This window comes from Oryzias latipes, chromosome 10 (genome assembly GCF_053564925.1).
Source record: "Oryzias latipes strain Hd-rR chromosome 10, Olatipes_Hd-rR_3.1".
Taxonomy (NCBI): Eukaryota; Metazoa; Chordata; class Actinopteri; order Beloniformes; family Adrianichthyidae; genus Oryzias; species Oryzias latipes.
This window is the reverse complement of record NC_136246.1, coordinates 11,761,057-11,780,882: the sequence shown is the minus strand read 5'-3', so window position 1 is coordinate 11,780,882 and position 19,826 is coordinate 11,761,057. Positions and strand designations below refer to the sequence as shown.

Here is a 19,826-nt window from a genome sequence, read left to right as displayed (position 1 = left end):
TCATTAAATATGTTGAACCATCATGTAAAGGTTTGTTTCCTCTCCAACACCCATTTGACCCACTGGAGGTTTAGTGATTCAAAATTTAAATTTATATCTAACAGTAATAGTAAAAGTCTGTCAGCATTTGTGGTTAGGAATATGTAATACAACAAGACAGGAAGTCATTGGCATGATGTCAGGTTCTACTCTTGGACATTCTTTTAGACATAAACTACATTCACACAGGTCTTGGTAATGTGTGTTCAAGCAACCACTATCAATGAACAGTCTATGTAAATGCGAGTTTCAGGATTTCGCAATCAAAACTCTCAGGTTCACATGTCACTTTGCAAATTGTACAACCGTTTTCAGGCTCCATGTGCAAAACGCGTGGCAATTAAACACACGTTAAAAGTTAATTCAGTTAAACTTTGACCAATCAGGGACTCGGATTTGGTTGTGACGTATGAATGCCGTCCCTTTAAATTCATGAAAGTGCCGACTGTTTGAAAATTGATCATGAAGTAGTTAATAATTGTGTTAATAATCTTATAGTAGACCTTGTCTTTCATATATTGGAGTAGAGCTGCGAAAGAAAAAGCCTTAAGCAAGATTTGGACTGCTTTGACTTTTCGCAATTAGCCTCTTCCAACTGCAGGTACATGTGATAGTCAACAGTTCAGTGTAAACACCATGTGCTAAACGCACGCTCAAGAACAAGCTTTTAGTGGATTCTTGAATGTGTGTCAAATGCCCAGTGTAAATGTAGCATCACAAGTATAGACAACAGCCCAACTCCAAAGTATTTGTACTATCCCATGACTGTGATAAACTTTACATCCAAACATGCAGTTCTTGTAACTAGATTTGATTCAACGGATTCCTCAATTTACAAGGTTTCTGTTGATGAAATTGCACATTTTTTAAAAGTGTGAGATTGTGATTTCTGGATTTTGCATTATAAAAAAACATTTTCATTTTACAATATACATGCTGATGAAATGCAAGTTCATCCACAAATAAAGGAGAAGACAGGAAACGACAGGGACTGGACATGCAGTCATAAAAAATGAAAAATACGCAACAGTGAGAGCATCTACAGTGCATATCTCAGTGTCAACCATCTTCCAGAAAAAGACATCTAGTGGGCTGTTTAATATCAGTTTGACATTTACCACTAACACATGGGGAAAGCAGAATAACACAGAATGGCCAAATCACTGAGGACCTCAGGCATGTCCAGCAGGATATTCACCAAACATTGCTACAAGACAGGAAGTGGCATCATGCTGTCAACGTGTAAACTAACAGAAAGAGTACGGAAGGAAGGTAAGTACTGCAGCTGTGCTACATTAGAGGAAGCGCGCTGAGTGAATCTCTTTCTCTTTTTATGCCCATTGTTCGGATTATATAAGCGTTTAAAGACGTAACACTTGGAATGAAGGCTTAAACTCAAGGGCAACTTACTTTCCACAATGATGTGCTTCAGAATATTGGATTTCAAAGGTATTTGGTGAAACATTTACACCATAGCACTCTGTGGCTGAAGCACTCATGTCCATTATGATGTTTCTAGTTGAGTTTTCTGCTGTATCCCTAAAGGTTTTACTGTATCATGATCAAATGACACAGCAATGAAAATGGGATCCAATTTCATTGTCCAGCTAATGAGGTTTTGTCTTTTTGTAGACGTTTGATACTGCTGTTGCTACAACTTGAGAGTATACCTAGTTATGACATTAGCTCTAATCTCTACTTGTAGTATACACAGGAAAGTATACTTATGTATGTTGAGAACACCAGTCTTTAGCCCTCTCTAGGTAAGTGTTGCAAATCTGCAACACATAACTTGTAATAGCATTATATTCTTTTAGCCCGTCCATTTAAGCCTATTTTCTTCTTAATAAAAACAATTAGTTTGGCCTAGAGAGGGTTAATGCTACTCTCTGAAAGCACAGTTTGTGTAAGGACTGTGCTTTAGATCCTGTGTATTGGCCGGCATCAATAATAACATCTCCTTTCCTTTTTCATTCGTTAGTTCAGCACATATATGAAAGAAGTAATACCTAACAGTAATTAAGACAGAGATCATTACTGACTAAAAGCAGCACTGATCATTTAAATCAGACTTTTTATAGGGATCTTGTAATGCGTTTTGGCAGCCAGGCCTTTAATGCACCATTGGAAAGTGTAGGTTTCAATGGAGAGTGATACAGATCTAACATTTAGCGTTTTGTAATTACGTAATTCATTATTATTTAAATGTATTATTCTACAGTTTACAGTAGTTCATTTTTGCATAAGTTAATTAATTCATGGCCAACCATAAAAATTTTAAATTGGCTAAAACATTTAGATTCAGTACAGGACTTTTCCTTCCTTTAGGCCAGCACAATCTCAGTGAGTGTCCAGACAGGGAGAGAGGGTGGGTTATGCATCCAAAAAGAAAGAGTTGTTAAGAAGTAACAATTGGGTTAAAAAGGCAGTTAGATAAAAAAACACACACACCTAGAGTTCTGTTACCATAGTTAGCACCCGGCCACCGAGAAGCTGGACTGGAAGGGCTTTGATCACCTGTAACAATGATGGAGGTATAAGGGGAAACCATGGTGGAAAAGAAGGGAAGGAAGAACAGGACAAGAGAAAATGCATCAGAGGAAACATGTTTAAAGTACTGTTGAAACCAGTGAAGGAAAACCTTTGGATTTACTGTCCCATATAAACAAAACGTTAGACAGAAAAGCATAGGATCAGAGGAAAGGCAAATGAGATTATTGATCACGTCAATGAGGAGCCGCATTACGGGGATTGAAACAAGAAAAAGGACATGAGTATTGTCATTCATCTGAGTGTGTTCAACCATACTGTGAACATTGTCAGTTACCTATTCCTTGATACATACAGAAATACAGCAAGCGTACTTATTCTCAAATTGACCAAAAAACGTTACTATTGTTGAATCTGAATTTCATCTCATAGCTGTATTCCTTAGTTTGTGCTTTGATGTGGAGAAATGTCTCAATTCTCTTGAAGTGGGGGGTTAATAAAGGGTCATACCGTGTTCCCTTGCTATATTCCAGTTCACTTTTCGTGGTTTTGTTGTTTCGCTGATTTCTTTCTGTATAATTTGCATGCTTTTTTGTTTTATTAACAATGCACTGTGTTCTGCATCCTGATTGGCTGGAGACTGTAATGTGTGCATCTCTACAAATCTACGTAACTCTTCAACCGTCATCAGATCTTTGTTTTCATTCTATAATACTGAATTTAATTTTCCAACAAGGTTTGAACTTTGAGAGTTTAAACAAGAGAGAAAAGTGTGAAAATGTTCATGTCTGTCTGAGAAAAGTGTATAAAGTGGAGGAGTTTTAGTGCCTCAAGAGCCTGTGATACGACTTCGCTGATTTCACCTATGGCAGGTTATATTATGTATGTAACCCCCATAAACAGGTAAGAGAAATGTAAGACTTTCCTCATAAGGTATGATTTAGAAACGTGGACCAACATTTACTGTTGGAAATGTCATTTATTGTTTTCTTTTATTATGTATCTGGTACTGTCCACTCCTGTAAACTTTTTAAAAGATTATAAAGTTTACTTCGACTGCTACTACTGCTGTTTTGCATATAGGAGTCTGGCATGTTCAGACAGTTAAACCCTGTCCTCTTTAATCATATCCCAATGTGATAAAAACAATAATGCTTTCAACATCCCATATGCTATATATCAACCAGAGATGCCAGACAGGATGACGGCTGATGTAGTTCAGGCCTAAACAATGAACAGTTGTTCAGATAGAGTTAAAGTAGCTCTGGAGTGCTGTTCCAAGTCTGTACTCTTTCCTTTAAACTCTTTATTCAAGGCCTGGTTGTAGAGGTAAAAAGCATATTGTGCAGATCTAGTTTTGAACAGTTAATAGATAGTAATAATTCTTCATGAAGACAAAAAAAAAAAAAACTACATTTCTATTTCATTGTATTTATTGTGTAATGTCATAAGAAGTGTCCCCTGAAGGGCTGGAGTTTCAGTTGCCAAAATATTTGAGTCCTGTGCAAAGACGAGACCTTGTTATGCTGTGTTTAACATGTCTGCAGCGTTCAATGCAGCCCTCTTTTTAAATAACAATTCTCGCTATGGGAATGACAGCACCTGTGGCTCCTCTGCAGAACTCTCACTTGCATATCAATTGACTCTGGCACTCCTGCTAGGTGGTACTCCCCTGGGCATGACCCATTCATCATGGTAGAATGGAAAATGTTAACACATGGATTACTCTAAACCATCGCCGATCCCGTTGCTGAGAGCTTCATTAATGACAAAATGACAATGCATTTTTCCAGCCTTCGATTGCGGCACCTGGTGATTGCTTCTGTGCGCTGTGCATATGCAATGATCTAAATGTGCTGTTTGTGATTTATACAAGCACATTATTGTGCTGAAGGCAGAGAAGAATGGACAGCATTTCTTTCTTGATATGCCTGTCACAACAAACTTTTAAGAAAACCTCTGAAAAGGAAGGAAATCAACACAGAAGCATTTCAATGGCCCTACCATTGCGGGGTGTCCGTTTCCGCCTGTCACGGAAGGCTGCTCCGGACTGTAGAGCCTCCATCAGGCAGTCCATCACACCGGTTTCATCTCCTTCTGCAAGAGAACCCATAATGAAGACAACATGTTTATGGAACATAATTACACGTACACCACCTTTAACACTTTAGGATCTAATCTAAAAAACTTGGACTTTTACTCCAACCGCATTACCAATCATTTTACAGCAGAAGACAAAGTCCTGTTATTCTAAAGAGCTTCGACCAGTCCTTGGAAGCGCTCACATGTCGAGACAGCCCTGTCAATCAGGACTGCCCATTTTCTTTAGTAATCAGTTGGGATGGAGTAAAATACACTTAACTTAGTTTGGACTTCAGTTTAGAGGAGACAGACAGGATCCTTTCTGGGGCTAAAGTAGGGGAGCTAAGTGCTCTTTACAAAGATTTAGTGTGGAGCCGCTCAATATCCGAGCTCTCCATCATCGCTCCGTCAATGATGCTGGGACCAGCCTTCAAAATGCTCCGCCCCTGCCCACTTCTCTAGCTGTCCTGCAAATGCATGATCCCACATAGGTGGAGGCAGACGGCATCACACCGGGCTAGAAGGGCGACAACACGACTTGTGTAGCTGCACCCACATGTGTACATGGAGCGTGCTGCTTGGTGGCGACAGGGTTCAAAAATAAGCTTAGGTTCTATATCTAGGTCATCTATCTTTGTGCCTTTATACTAATGAGTCAGAGGGCCAACCTTTTTATCATTGTGGTCTGGAGCAGGCATTATTTTAAACCGGGATCATTAGAGTGAGTTATTGCGGTGGAAGAGACTTGCCATCAATTCTTCTGCACATATGAGTGAATTGGCTCTTCCTATATATCTACCATGGTGTTTCTATGATGTGTTTACAGAGAGTAAACTTTCAAACGTAGCTGCAGACAACTCTCAGCACACACGACTAACTTACATAGGTCCTGGGGTGATCAATCTTTTGTTACTTGGGTGTGCTCAAAATGACTAAAGTCAGGTGAATTTAATCTACAAATAAAACACTTTGACAAAGTATGACACTCTGCATATGTTTGCTTCTCCTCCAGAAACCAACTAGCCCACCTGCAATCACTCACACACAAAAAATACATAATAACTAAGAATAGAAAGAATGTCTTTTGCAAATGTTGAAAAAAAAAAAAAAACTGCAATACTAACTATTAAGTTGCATCCACTAATTCTACATCTTATCTTCGTGGTTTTCTTTCTTCTTCAAGTTCTTCCCAAGGGCTACTTTGAAATCAAAGCAACTGTTCCGACTTTGTGCTGTGTTTAAAAGCAATTCTGATTAAATCAAGCTTAATTAGACCAGCTTTATCTGAACAAAACCAAAGCTGAGCCAAGTAGTGCTTATCTCAAATTGCAGTACTACACCTCAGATGGCAAGCTTATTGGTTTAAAGGAGGAGCACATGAGTTTCATCTCCTGTGGAAATGAGGAACAATATCGTGATTAACTTGCACTTCTCTAGCTCCCAACATGTTGAGACACTTTTTTTAAATCTGGGCTAAAAAGGACAAGTGCCAGGTAAACATTTATGCACAAACACTTTGCTACTTTTTGACAGCTCCTTTTTTTTTGCTACCTTTTCATGCAGACCTGAACATCACTGGGGGCACCTGACACTTAGCTCAATTTGTCCTACTTCTACCTTAACTGTGGCGCAATTCATCATTTGTAACGACCAGAACTTGGGAGCCCTGTTGCATGGGGGTTCAAGACAGCAGACACAAAAAGCCAAAATGACTAAAATGGGAAGCATACTCCCAAGTCACTTCACAGCGCTCAATTAACTATGTCCAGAGCTGTCCTGAGCTTAAAGTCGGGCACTAGAAAAGTCTAACAAATAGGCTTCCTGTGCATAAACTTCACAAAACTGTGCAATCTGTGTATTTGTTCAGTAAATCTGTTGAATACAAGGTAAGCACTTAGTCTGAAAAGATAAAAAAAGCACAACATTATTTGACTGTACTTATTCTTGAAATCCTCATGCAAACTTTCTCAGCTACTTCTGCCCACTTTAGCTGACATTTCTGCCTTGTTCCTGTAATTCGCACGTCTTTTTTTTTTGAGCTGTTAAACCTAAGCCAAATATTCATCTGCTTCTCATTAGCTGCCGTAGCACGCTGCATGGTGGAGAATTACAGAAAAGTTAACCTTTTATGCACAAAGATCCTTCTCAAGAGGAAAGATCTCTTCTGCTTACATCAAATTGCTTTTTGTGTGGGTTAAGATGGGTTAAAACCCGAGACACTAAAAACTCTTTCAGTGATGAAACACCTAAGTAGGCATCCTTTACTTACGGATTCTTAGGTCTGTTGATGATTAGAGCAAGTGTTGAACATGATTGCAGGTTTTGCACTTTTAAGTAGTTTCAGGAACAAGAGAAAGCTTAGTGAAACTCCCGGAAAAAAAGATTCACCAAGTTCATAACTTTCCTTGAATCCCTTATTTCCACAAATCGTATTCACCTTCTGCATCTTTTACCTGGGAAGCTAGTATCACTTGGACCTAGAGACCGTGCCTAGTGCGACAGTGAGACTTAGGGGTTGGCTCCGTCTGCAGTATATTTACGAGCTCACTAACACGTTTTTTAATTAGCAGGGGTAACGTGAGCAATCTGCTCCCTGCAGGATTGACAAAGAAATTTCACACCTCTGATTAGTTTTTCATGGAGAAAAATGAAAATATGTCAAGCATAGTAAGAAAAAAAAAAAGAGAAAAAGTTGCTGTGACGTCCTGCTCGCTGATCCCAGGAGCAGAACGCAAGACGGAATCTGACAGAAACATAGGAAGGAAAGGGAAGGATAACAAATGGGGACAGACACGCGTTGCCATCGAGGATAAAAAAAAATAAAATAACAAGTAGAAGGGGAAATGTTCAGACATATAGAAGACAAATGAACATTTCTGTGGCTGTAATGTTGAGTCAATTTCTGCTGTATTTAACTATACTTATCTATAGGGAGTAGCACATAATATATGGTGAGAACACACAATCTACAGCTAACCCTGAAAACCTTTTATCTACTGTCGTTTTAGACTTTAGGTCACTCTGGAGTATAAGTTGCAGATGCAAAAAAAAGCCTAATGAAGAAGTAAAAATCACAATGGCAGAATAAACAACTATAATAGACTGAATATTCAGTGATGCTTAATTAGCTTCATGAAATATAGGAGGAACCTGGCAAATTAGCACAGCATATGAAAAATTATTAGATAACCATATCATAAAGAACATGCTAACAAGTCAACCAAACTCTTGATATCACTTTAAATTGCTAAATCATTTGAATGTTCCTCCTCTGTTTTGCGTTGTAACAATTCCGCCCCTTCTTCGTCGGTTGGTTCTTGCTTACTGTTAGTTGTAAATACTAATACTGAGTACTAATACTGAGATCTACAGTGATCTCTAGCAGTTGTTGCTTTCCTTTTTCTTTTTTAATCCCATTAAAGTCGCATTTTAGTATAAATTGACCCACCGGCAAAAATTTGCAAAAGAACGCAAATTATAATCTGAAAAATAGGGCAACAAAATTAAAATTCTGCATCCTTTCTTATTTTTATTTTGTGCTTTTAATAAGATCCCAGACTGAACTTGTTTTTTAAACTCTCTGATAAGAAGAGGGAAAATAGTGAGTGACCTTTGGTCATGTTAGCATGGTGACCTTTACCTGTGAAGGTCTAGAGCCCAATGCAAAAGGATTTTAATATAAACTCTCAATACAAATTGAAAATTCAAGAAACATTTTTTTTTCCCTTTTATTCCTACCAGTTGGTTTATGCAAAGCACTAAACAAAGAACAGCTGACATTTAAAAGTTTTCATTTAATCTAACGGAGCACGAAAAAGCCAAAATGCCGAATGCTGGGCACCAAAGGCGCAGCATTTGTATAATTATCAAAGTGTCAACAAAGCCTGTTCATAAATTCAATTTGGTGTTGTCTGTCATCTCCTGGATGTGTTGCTGCAGTGCATGAAAACCCAGCAGATCCACAGAGAACCCGCAGCTCATCATCCATCGTGATTTATTGGGGAAAAGAGAGAGAAACTTCCAACCTGCAAATTATAGCTTGGTGATCCCTGACGTATCCCCTATGCTAAGAGTGACATCAATGGCAGGTTATCTGAAAGAATCAGGCCATATTCTTGATGAATGGCTTTTAATAAATCCCATTTTCCACTGAATGCATATAATGAGCCTTTTTTTTCAAATTAAATAGGTTTTGCAAAATCAGCCAATTCACTTCAAAGAAAATTATGTTTTTGGTGTTATTAACATGTTTTGTGGCATTTTCTCATGATGAAGGACATGTTTTAAAAAAGCTAAGCTTGAAATTGAACATCTGAGTAATTCTTTATTCAAATAGTTGTGAATCAGAAGCAGACAAAAAAAAAGTAGTTTGAAAAAGCTTATAGCAGTGACGTAGGTGCTACATTTGGCAGGCCACAAGCTCCGTGCTCCGCTCCATTCTAATGCATCCACTTGCAGACAAATAGATCTATGTACTTGTTTGTTTTCCTCATCTGAGCTGGAATCTCATTCAAAACTGTACACCTGGATAGCTCCAATATTGCTCGCCATTTTTGTTGCACCGGCAATGCGAGGTTAGGGGTGTGAGGGGCTGTAAGTTAGTGGGAGATTGTGTAAACAGATGGATGATGGGAAATGGGGTGGGCTTACTCTACCCCAACAGTTCCCCTCACAACTAAGATGAGAATTTCTGATTAACTCCTGCCGCTCTGCAGAAACTATGTCCTAGAAAATGACATATTTCAAAAGTGTACAAGACAACTAGGAACACTTTTAAAATAGATCACAAGATGATCAGAGAGGGACTCTGACGACTAGTATTCATCCACCCTCCATGACTTCGAATGGGGGTATGAGAAAAAAAGGAATTGTGCTGTGTGTTGTTGCAGACTGTTTTTGAACACATTTGAGCCCATCTGTTCCCCCACAGACAGTCACCTGTGCAATTAACCTGGACCATTAGCCGTGAAACAAAGGCCTGAGTGGAAGGAGGTGTGTGTGTGTGTGTGTGTGTGTGTGTGTGTGCTGTTTTATGACCAGGTGGAGAGGCAGCAACTGCACTTTCTTTTAATCTCAGCCCTTATCTCTGCTCTCTCTTGTGTGCACCTGGTTCTGTGTTATTTTCGCACCTGAATTCAACCTCGACGACCTAGATATACACAACCACCTGCATTACTCAACACCCACTTCCTCTTACTGCTCTGTTTCCTGGTCCCTAACTGTCTAGGCTTTTGAGCATAAAAACCTTCCACTCGCCCTCCTTCCCAGCTGCACCAGCAGCTCCTAAGATCCAGTCAGACAGACCCCATTACTGTCACAGAGAGAACACAAGTGCCCGAAGCACAGCAGTCATGCACCTGTTAGATATGTTTCCTTTGTTTTTCCCCTCTCTCCTCTCTTTTACCATCTCCCTGCTGTCCAACAACCCGATCCAAGCAGAAGCTTTGAAATATCTGTAACTTTCCAGTAATTCCCTATTTGGTGATTTTAATAGTAGGGGTGTAGACAGGTACTGGCTTCCTTCCATTAAAAAGAAGGGAAGGGGCGGGAAGGGTGAAATTGGAAAATAAAAAAGGCACTATGCGCTAGCCAACTCATGTCCTTCCAAACTCAATTATGAATGCAGCCACCACACTTCATTCCAGGGTGAATGGAGGTGTAGCTAATACTATTTCCACTTTTTGGCGCCAGGGTCAGAGAGGAAAAACGTCTGGGTATGGAGTGAGGGTGTGGGGAGTGGGAAGAAGGTTTCCAGAAGGGTTGAAGGTGGGTGAAAGGTGAAAGGTATGTCGCATTTCCCATGCATGAAGTAGATGCCAGTGGAGGAGGCTTGGCCGGCCTGGTCACTGCGGGCGTCGCCTCGCACACACAAACAGGGAGATGTCTTGACTGCAAGAGACCGGGAAGAACGTGTGGAGAAGCTGGATGTCCACAAGGGAGAGATGAAAGTGGATTAGCCGCCGTGGCGATTTGCATTCTGTGGTGGAGCAAAAGCCCCTGCGATGCCCCGAATAGCTGGATGCATGAATAAGTAAACAAACAAAAACAAAAATAAACCCTCCATCTGGATGGATGCTGCCAGGCCCCAAGTGAGAAACAGAGTAGGGAGGGGATGCTACGAGACAGAAAGATGGGGGAGATGAGAAATACTTGCAACGCTTTACTCTTTCCGCTGCTATCATTTACCTCTTCTGCCTGCAGGCTTCCTCATTTACCATACCATCTATCCATACACTGCTGTTGGCTAGTTTGCCCAGTAACACTACCAACACACATGGGAGAGCTCCAACCCAGCACAGGCAGATGTTAAAGTTGACACACTTTCCTCATGCCACATGGGGTCAGAGTCAGGATGCCAGACGGTCCATGGGATGCTGTCCTCACACCGCAGTGCAGCTCAACTTCCCCCTTTTTTCGTAAGTGAGATACCGCTAAAATTGACTACGACATACCCTGACCCAAATTTAGTTCCTCTGACCCCCCCCACCCCAACCCCCTTCCTCAACAGAGAATAAACTTTAATGGGGCTGATATAGTGATGGATTCAACTGGTGGTCTTTGACACAGATAGAATTGTTTACTTTAATTAGAGAAAGTTTAAAGACCCACTCCGAATTGTGTGTTGATATTTTTAACTTGTTCCTGTAGGATTTTTCTGATGATTGAGGAGATATATAAAGATAATTAAGCTCAAAATTAAATTTTTAATGCATTTTTTTAAATTAAAATTGTGGAAAATCAGAAGCAGACTTTGTTTTAATCAATCTCATAGCTGTGGCGTAGAGCCTACATTCTACGTGAATGGAGAACTGCTACATTCCGATGCATACACTTGGAGAGAAATAGATCCATGCAGGTCCTTGTTTTCCTTATTGTTTGGCTAAAAACTGTACACTTATGGTCACTTATACCATGGTCTGGGTAAATACTTGATTCTGATTGGCTGCTGTGTGTGGGTAAAAAAGTGATAACCGTACGCCCCAAAAAGAAGTTCCGGTCACCTATCTCAAATCTTCTGTATCACTGCGCCGGCTTCTTTAAAACAACCTTTAGCTTCATCATCTGGACAAAAACAACCGGTAAGAAGGGAACTTTCTCTCTGAACTGATGTTTTAATTTAACCCATAGGGATGATCAGCATATATACATGTATATATATATACATATACATATATATATATATATACATATATATATATATTGCTTTATATCGCCAAATCTTGACTGCAGCGGTGGTGCGCCGCCTTGTCACGTGACCATGAAAAGGCGCCGCACCACGTAACAAATACTCCGCTTTTCGTGAAAAAAGCAATCCAAATTGGGGGAAAAAAACAAGAATTAAGGACTAAAAACTGGTTAATATTTCTTTCGTTTGTAAATGACCATGGCATAAGCGCGGAAGCTTCGAGTCAGACCGTTCAGGTTTCCACAATTGCGGTAAAAAGTGATTATTAACCCTTATTTATGCAATGTTTAGTTAATTATAAAGGAAAGAAAAAGTCAGTTATTCTGGTGTGCTCTTTTTACTGTATCTTTGAAAAAAAAGTGGGGAAAGCTGCTTAAAAACTACTTTAAAAAGTGTGCTGTCAATGTCATTGAACACACTCTTTGTCTGCTAATATTTGTACTCATTTTGACAGCTTCCGCAGTCCATTTGATGATTCCAACCTGCCATTTTGGAGCCTCATATCTGAATCTTTCAAAATCAACACTTTACTCTGAACTGCCTTTTGCTGCTGTGTGTTTTTTTCTTAATGCGACCACTGGGAGTTGCTAAATCCTACATCTTTAATTGCTTTAATGTAATCCTCATCCTCTCTGTTGCTGCTTTGCATTGAAATACATTTACATACAAACCACTAAATGTTTTTTATTATGGAGGGGGGAAAAAAAGATCTGCATTGCTAGCTATTGCAAAAGAACCCTTAGTGTGGTTGGCTGATGGGCGTTTAGTATCACAGTGGTGTGATGAGAACATTGACATGACGGATAATTTATTGTTAAAGCTTAAATGAACACAGACCTTTAAAAAATTCCCTAAATGACACTGCTAATTACTTTACTAAGGAAATAAAACACATAAAGGTATTTGTAACAGATTTAAATAATAATAATAAAAGCACTCAAATAAAGTTTGAGTCGTTTATATTTTAATGAGGGGCACATTTGGACAGAGGGCACAGAATTTGGGAATCCAGATCAAGATAACATCTGAACTAAACCCCACACGGGCTGTTTGCATCAGTGAAAGGCGGAGCCTTCTGTGGAAACTAAATGGATTTGACAATGGGATGTGATGGTCTTTGTAGTGAGGGTAATTAGGTTTGATTGACTGTATAGTGACTCGTGTGGTCCAGATCTAGGAGAGGAAATGATGAGATACTTAAACCACCCACAAATGAATGAAATTCAGCTGTGCCTAAGCTGATTTTACCAGGGAAAAGAGGTAGCACAGTGATGAAAGAAATGACAGAACGAAAGGAATGAGGACAGATGAACACCCTGCTAGAAACTGAAAGCCAGAACGGTGCATTAAAGGAGGCATAATGGAAAGGGCAGGGGTGTCTGAATCCTGTCTCACTTCCCTAGATCAAGTAGAAACTTTAACTTAAAGCTACGTCCACACCGGGCATGTGATAGCATGCGTTAAGCCCACGGTGTTGACAATGAATTGTCACTACTCGATACTAGCCCGTGTCTGCCACCTACGGTTAGAAGAGGCTTGGTGGGAAGTGTCAAAGCGGTGCAAATCTGGCAAGTCTTTCTCAAGGCTTTTTTTTATATACAACTGTATTCCGATAAGTGAAAGGCTTGCTGTCATATAATTCCAGTCTGGCACATATTGCAATCATTCATTCCTCCTTCATTAACAATTCTCAAATGGTTGGCACTTCCATGAATTAAGTGGGGCGCCATCCGTATACGTCACTACTTAATCCAAGTCCCCGATTGGTCAAAGTTAGACCCGGTTAAACTTTCAAAGCATGTTCAATAGTGGGGCCTTTGTTCGTAGATACCGAAAAATTTAAATGCGGATACAAGCGTGTTTACATAGACCTTTCTTTGGCAGTGTTCACTTGAAATGCGTCTTGTCGAGGGCGGTGTGCACGTATCTTAACAGGGTTTTTGGTGCGTGCCCTCCTTTTAAACCAGGGCGGTTTTCCTGATCATTATGTTTATTTGCTGGGACTATTCTGCTCTTCGAAGGCAGTGGATAGCCATCATCTCTAGGAAAAAAATTATAGTCTGAAGTCAATAATCATATGTTTATTCCTATGTGACACAATTAGAACATTTTTTCCAACAAGTCTCATGTCACACTGCCTCGTCTTAGGGGACTAAGCCACATATGTCTATAGAATCTGCTGCCATAGGTCTGATTCTGATTCAGACTCCAGATACAGCGCATTCTAATATGCTAGTATTTATTAGAATGAGAGTATGACAGCAGATAATGCTGGTGCCCTTGTTCCTGTCTTTCAGGGTAATTATGGAATTCACCAATCCATACCCAGCACTTACAACGCATACCTTGCATTTTTTTCACCGGGGATCGAGACAGCTTAGATGCAAGGGCAAAGGAAACTTCACTGAAAGTTTGGCATTAAACTGTCGGGAATGAAATATATTTTTCGTAACCTTTCAAATGAAGCATATAAGCAGGCGTGAAGGGCCCCATTGAAGCAAGAATTACATTTTAGAGAATAAACTGCTGGCAAATACAGATCCATTGCAGTGTACATCATTGTGAAATTGTCTCCTTGTTTCATAACTTTCATATCAAACTAAAAGGTTAGATTTAGCTTCGATCTGTGGTTCATTTTCCAAGTTCAGCTGAGGAATATTGAGGTACTTCTTCGGTTTCTTTTGTCGGCACAGGTCTCTGACCTTCACATCTGTACAGCAATCTCCAGAGGTAATGTTGTTTTCCATGTCTGCTGGGCTTTGGAGACATTATGCAAACTTGGAGAGCCAACCTGTCCACACCACCGCCGCATGTCAGCACTCGTCTATGATCACCCAGATGGCATGGCTGCGATGCAGGTATGTGCTGGCCTACTGGCAGCTGTCAGTGTCACACAAAGCCATCACTCCACAGCTCCTCCACTGTCACTCTTGACAGGGCTCTGCCTGCCATGAGCAGTCAGCCAGCTGCACAGGAATGTGTCCTTTAAGTTTAGCCTATCACAATAATGGACATGTGAATTCTTAGATTTTATATATATATATATATATATATATATATATATATATATATATATATATATATATATATATATATATATATATATATATAGACATATATATAGACACACAATTTTGAAAAAAATAAAGTAAAATAACAACAAAACTCAGAGGAAAATATTTTAGCCCAGTTACTTTTTCCTTAAAGCTAACATATTTTCCGTACTGTAGGCCACACTGATTATAAGTCACACCGAACTATAAGGTGCATTAAGAATCAGAGATAAGTGTGTCAGTCAGCCAGAATCATGAACTGCGTTCGCAGTACCACCAGAACATGTTTGTAACACGCTACAAGTTAGCCACGTTGGAAGTGTTGGCATATTCACAAAACCGGTAATTATCAACTTTGTTTGCAACACGTTAAAAAAACAGACTGATATCACAAAACAAACATTATTGTAACTCCGCCAATTCCAACCCTTGTTAGTAACACTTAAAAAATAAAACAGTCGGAGACGGCTACACCTTAGCTCCATAAGCGTGCTAACACATAACGTGGTTTGCTACTTGCAAAAAAAAAAACGAAAAAAAAAAAGCAGACATTTTGCCAGAGTGCCGTATTCCTCTCAAAATTGCATCAACATGAGTGAGAACAACTACAGTCAGGACCATAAATATTTGGACAGAGACACATTTTTTCTAATTTATTTTCTGTACATTACCACAGTGAATTTTAAATAAAACAACTCAGATGCCATTGACGTGCAAACTTTCAGCTTTTATTCCATGGGTTGAACAAAAAGATTGCATAAAAATGTGGAAAAACGAAAGAATTTATTAAACACAATCTCTTCATTTCATGGGCTCGTAAGTAATTGGACAAATGAAATAACTGAAAACAAAATGGTCATTACTAATATTTGGTTGAAAACCCTAAGGCGCTTCGGATCACACTGTCATTTTTTGGAAAAAATGAAGGCTTTTTAGTGCGCCTTATTGTGCGGCAAACACAGTAACACATTTAGCAAGTGTGAAGCTTTTTTGAGCATCGGACAGTTTGTTTATGTAAACAGCATTTCATCCGCAACAAGTAAAAGGCTGACAAGAAGGATGCATAAATAAAGGCTGCTGGCCCGTGGCTGTCAACATGCCAACTACTCTCTGAAGAGAACCACAGAGACATGGAGACCTCATTCTAGCTGGCCTTATTGAAAAGAAGAATGCCCATAAGCAATCACTGTCTCACATGGGCCTTATGGTGGAAAAACAACACACCACGTTTTAGCTGCGCAGAAAGAATTTAGAGAGGGCACCGCTTTTTCTTGACCTTTAAATGAGAAAGGAATAATACCCAACTCTTTAATTGTTTTAATATATGCTGCTACTATACATCACCTTTGAGATGTTTATCCATTTTATCTAGTTTTTCTAAACACAGTTGTGTGCGTTTCCTTTAGCTGTTGTGCGAATAAAGATATTGTTAGAAAAATGTCTATAATATGTGCTAAAAAGCAAAACTGCCGCACCTGCTCTGTCAAATCCTGTTTATCACAAATTCTACTCTCACAAAGAAGGGTATTCATGCTGTTGGTGTCTGCAAGCTGTTGCAATAGATTGAGGCAGCTGGGTGGGGATCCGATTCAATGTGAAAAACATTCTGAGGACGACTTTACACACACAATAAAAAGGTTTTACTGAAACTTTTGAAGGTGATCGAAAAAGAACGGTTAAACTAACAGATAATTTTGTTAGATTAATTGTTCCAAAAAGTTTGGTCAGGTTTAATCATCGAGCGGCTAACAGGGCTATTAGTGGATACACAAGAGTATTAAAAAAAATGAATACAACTAAAATGCATTCTACTCATGGAGGGAAAACGCTTTCTGATTCCTGTATGTGAAGGAAAAATGAGACACTTGACACTTTGTGTGAACAGACCAAGGGATGCTGACCCCTCTGATCCCAGACCACCTAGTTCACCAAACCTCAAAGAAGAAAAATCCTTGAGATTTTATTCTTTTTCTGCTCAGCAGGCGGTTCAAGTTTAGTATTCAAAACGGAATTTAATATTCGTTCAGACATCTCTTTAGTGGATTTAGCTGCCCTTTCTGATGGTTTTACAAATGTGGAACAGCTGGTCAGTTCAAAACACCGCCAAAATCCCAAATAGAGCTAATTAACAGGAATGAAGTGACTGTGTAATGATTTCTGTCATTACCATTTCAAATACTTAGATTAACTGTATGGTGCTGCCGTTTCATGCTTCAAGCTTGAGTACACAGCTGAAAAAAAAGCAAATATAATGTTTTTTTATTTTCAAATCAGATTTCTAAAAGTGTCCCCTGCCTCTTCCTCCCATCCAGGCAAAAGCTAGATGAACTAAACTCTCATCAAATATGCATTTCATTGTTAATCATTCGCAAGTGAAGAGGATTAGGTTGCAATTTGTGAAATGACATAAAATCTATCCCCTTTCAAAAATAGACTCTTGAAATTGCATTAAACACTCCTACGATCCATCAAGCAGTCTTTCGAGCATTAAAATGGGTAAATCACTAAATCCCTAAAAAAGATGACACTGACCTGTGCATAATTCTGAAAATACAATAGGCATATGTTTGCCCCATCTGCTCAGCTAATGCATCTGCAAAGACGACGCATTTGCTTATGAGGTTCTGGTTTCTGATCAGCTCATCTGATGAGAGCAGGTATGTCAAGCTATCTATTTCAATGTTTCATTTAGCCTCTGAACCTTTTAATTCAAAATTCATGGAGAAAATGTTTGGACATGATTTATTAATGGTTAGAGGAATTAGACAGGTCTCTTTGTGTTGCACGCTAGTATATTTTCCCCAACCTTCGCAGAAAACCGTGCTGAAGCTCAGTATGAAATATTGATATGAGAATCTCCTCAAATACCTAACTCTGCAAATATGTGAAGCGCATGAGGAATTTTAGATCAGAAAGAGAAACAAGAGCCAAGCTTCTTAAGCCAAAGCTGTCAAGCCCCAAAAAAAAAGTGGAGGCAAGAAAAAACCCTAAATATCAAAGTGTGTCTGAACCAAAAATCCGAAACTCTAATATGAATACGGACCTGCTTTTGCTTCATCTTCCAATTCTCACAGTATTCCCGTCTTCATCTGATTCAATTTTACCAAGAAACAAGTTAGAACAAAAAAAAACGTTCAAGATTCAGTCCAAGCAGGTTAGCGCCTTGATGAAGAAAAAGCAGCCAAGACTTTGAACGTCTTGGGTTTGAAAGCTTTTATTTTGTAACGTCCAAGGTCAATGTCACTGCGACAGTCCAGCAATCCAGGTATTGGACAATCCCCACTATCTCCAAGGCTGCAGGCAATGTTGCCTGTGTCATCCTCATGTTTTATTCATACTGAAAGTCATATTACGGTATTCAAAAAAGCCAAGATCAAAATCTTCTCTGGCAGAAATATTTAATATTATTCCTATTTTTCTATCTGTCTCAATCTGGTTATGTGGAATGAGAGAGAGGCCTCCATTAGCCCAGCTGTGTTGGGTTTTTAAAAGTAAAGCTTTCAGAGAGGTAAGGAACAACAAAACGGAGGAACTTTAGCATGGATCAATTATTTCAGAGAGTTTTGGCGTACTGGAATCTGTCGCGTTAAATTTCCCAATGTGGCTGAGCTACAAAGGGCTCCTTGGCTGGCGCTGACATTTAGAAACTCATGAAATGTGGAAATCCCTGTCTGTTTGTCTGAAATATAAATAAATAATGGACAAAAGAGCCGTCTGATTGCTTGCAAAGCCCTTCCAGGCTTGACATTCCTTCTCAATGTCATTGGCAAAACTAGAAGCAGGCATTCAGCTCTGTCACCCTAATTTTTCCATGTGTGAACAACTACAACTTACAGAGATCAATACCAGACTTACTGGCATTGCTGGAGGACAATGGAGTCACTGCAGCAGTTTAGAACAATAAATCTAACACGCTGCCTGGAAACCGACTGAGATTTCTCTTGTGTTGCTTGAAAAAAACAACATGAAAAGCTAATGATGACACCAGAATCAGGGTGGGTATTTAATCAGCAGAGAGTCCCTCTTCCCCGCCTTTTCATAATCAAGCTTTAAAAACAGAATTTTTACAATGAACATGCTTTTTTTGGTTTGAATTTGATCAGCTTTGAGAGGCCTGTAAAACCAGGATCCTCCCCATTCCCTATCTGACTACACCGAGTTCAATTCTGGCAGAAGCCAAATGCCATAAAAACTCTCCTCTGCAGACATGTTGCCATCCCACCCCCACCTGTCTACCCATCTCCATCTCCGTGGTGGCACAGGGACAAATGACATACCTTTGTTCATGTCAATCAGCTGCTTCTTCTTCTGCTGGCGCTCCTGCTTCTCGCGCTCTGCTTTCTCTTTTGCCAGCTTGGCTCTCTTGATCTTCTCCTCCACCTCCCTTTTCTTGTGGTTCTCCTTCACAGCTTCCTGATGAGGCACACAAGACCCGATAAAATCAGAATATGGCACCTGTCACCTTGCCCCTCCTTTGTCATTGTTGCTATCACATCACAGATAAGCTATTAAATCAAAATATTTATAACCTAGTTTTTCTTTAAAGCTTTCTAGACTGTTTTTAAATCACACAAAGATTTGGTATGTATATGTGCCCTACTCAGAAGGGTTAGATGCGTATACAGTATTTCCATTGACATCATGGGGTAGCAATTATATGTGAAAAGTGCAACAGCAGTGTGCCTGTCTCAGAGGATGGAGAAAGCGGTATCGTGCCTCTCCGCCTTCGTGACCAGCTGAAATGTCAGGAAGGAGTCAGGGAAAGAGAAAGATTCAACAGCAGGTATTCAGGCTTCTACAAATGTGCCAGTTTGTTCTCCTGCCAACAGAGAATAAGACGCAACAGTGTGACCTTTGGAGACAACAAAATGTTCTCACATCCCAGGCCTGTAGTGGAGCCCTGGAAAGAGTCCATCACAGGTTAGCTCCAAATGTGTAAGAGGTCATGCCGCATGTTCTTACATGGGTGTGACTGC

The 19,826-nt window shown here is 39.6% G+C and overlaps 1 protein-coding gene across 12 annotated transcripts in view; it reads right to left on the bottom strand.

The window, feature by feature from the left end:
• Positions 1–19,826, bottom strand: part of diaph2 (diaphanous-related formin 2) — a 426,471-nt gene that overhangs the window by 54,714 nt on the left and 351,931 nt on the right. For 10 of the 12 annotated variants that reach the window (XM_078953946.1, XM_078953952.1, XM_078953949.1 and 7 more), the window contains 3 exons: positions 19,128–19,263; positions 4,534–4,626; positions 2,491–2,556 (listed from right to left, as the gene is read on the bottom strand). In XM_078953946.1, the coding sequence (XP_078810072.1) occupies positions 2,491–2,556; positions 4,534–4,626; positions 19,128–19,263 (295 nt within the window). The remainder of the gene's footprint in view (positions 1–2,490; positions 2,557–4,533; positions 4,627–19,127; positions 19,264–19,826) is intronic. The other 2 variants (XM_078953948.1, XM_078953953.1) reach the window with 2 other exon arrangements.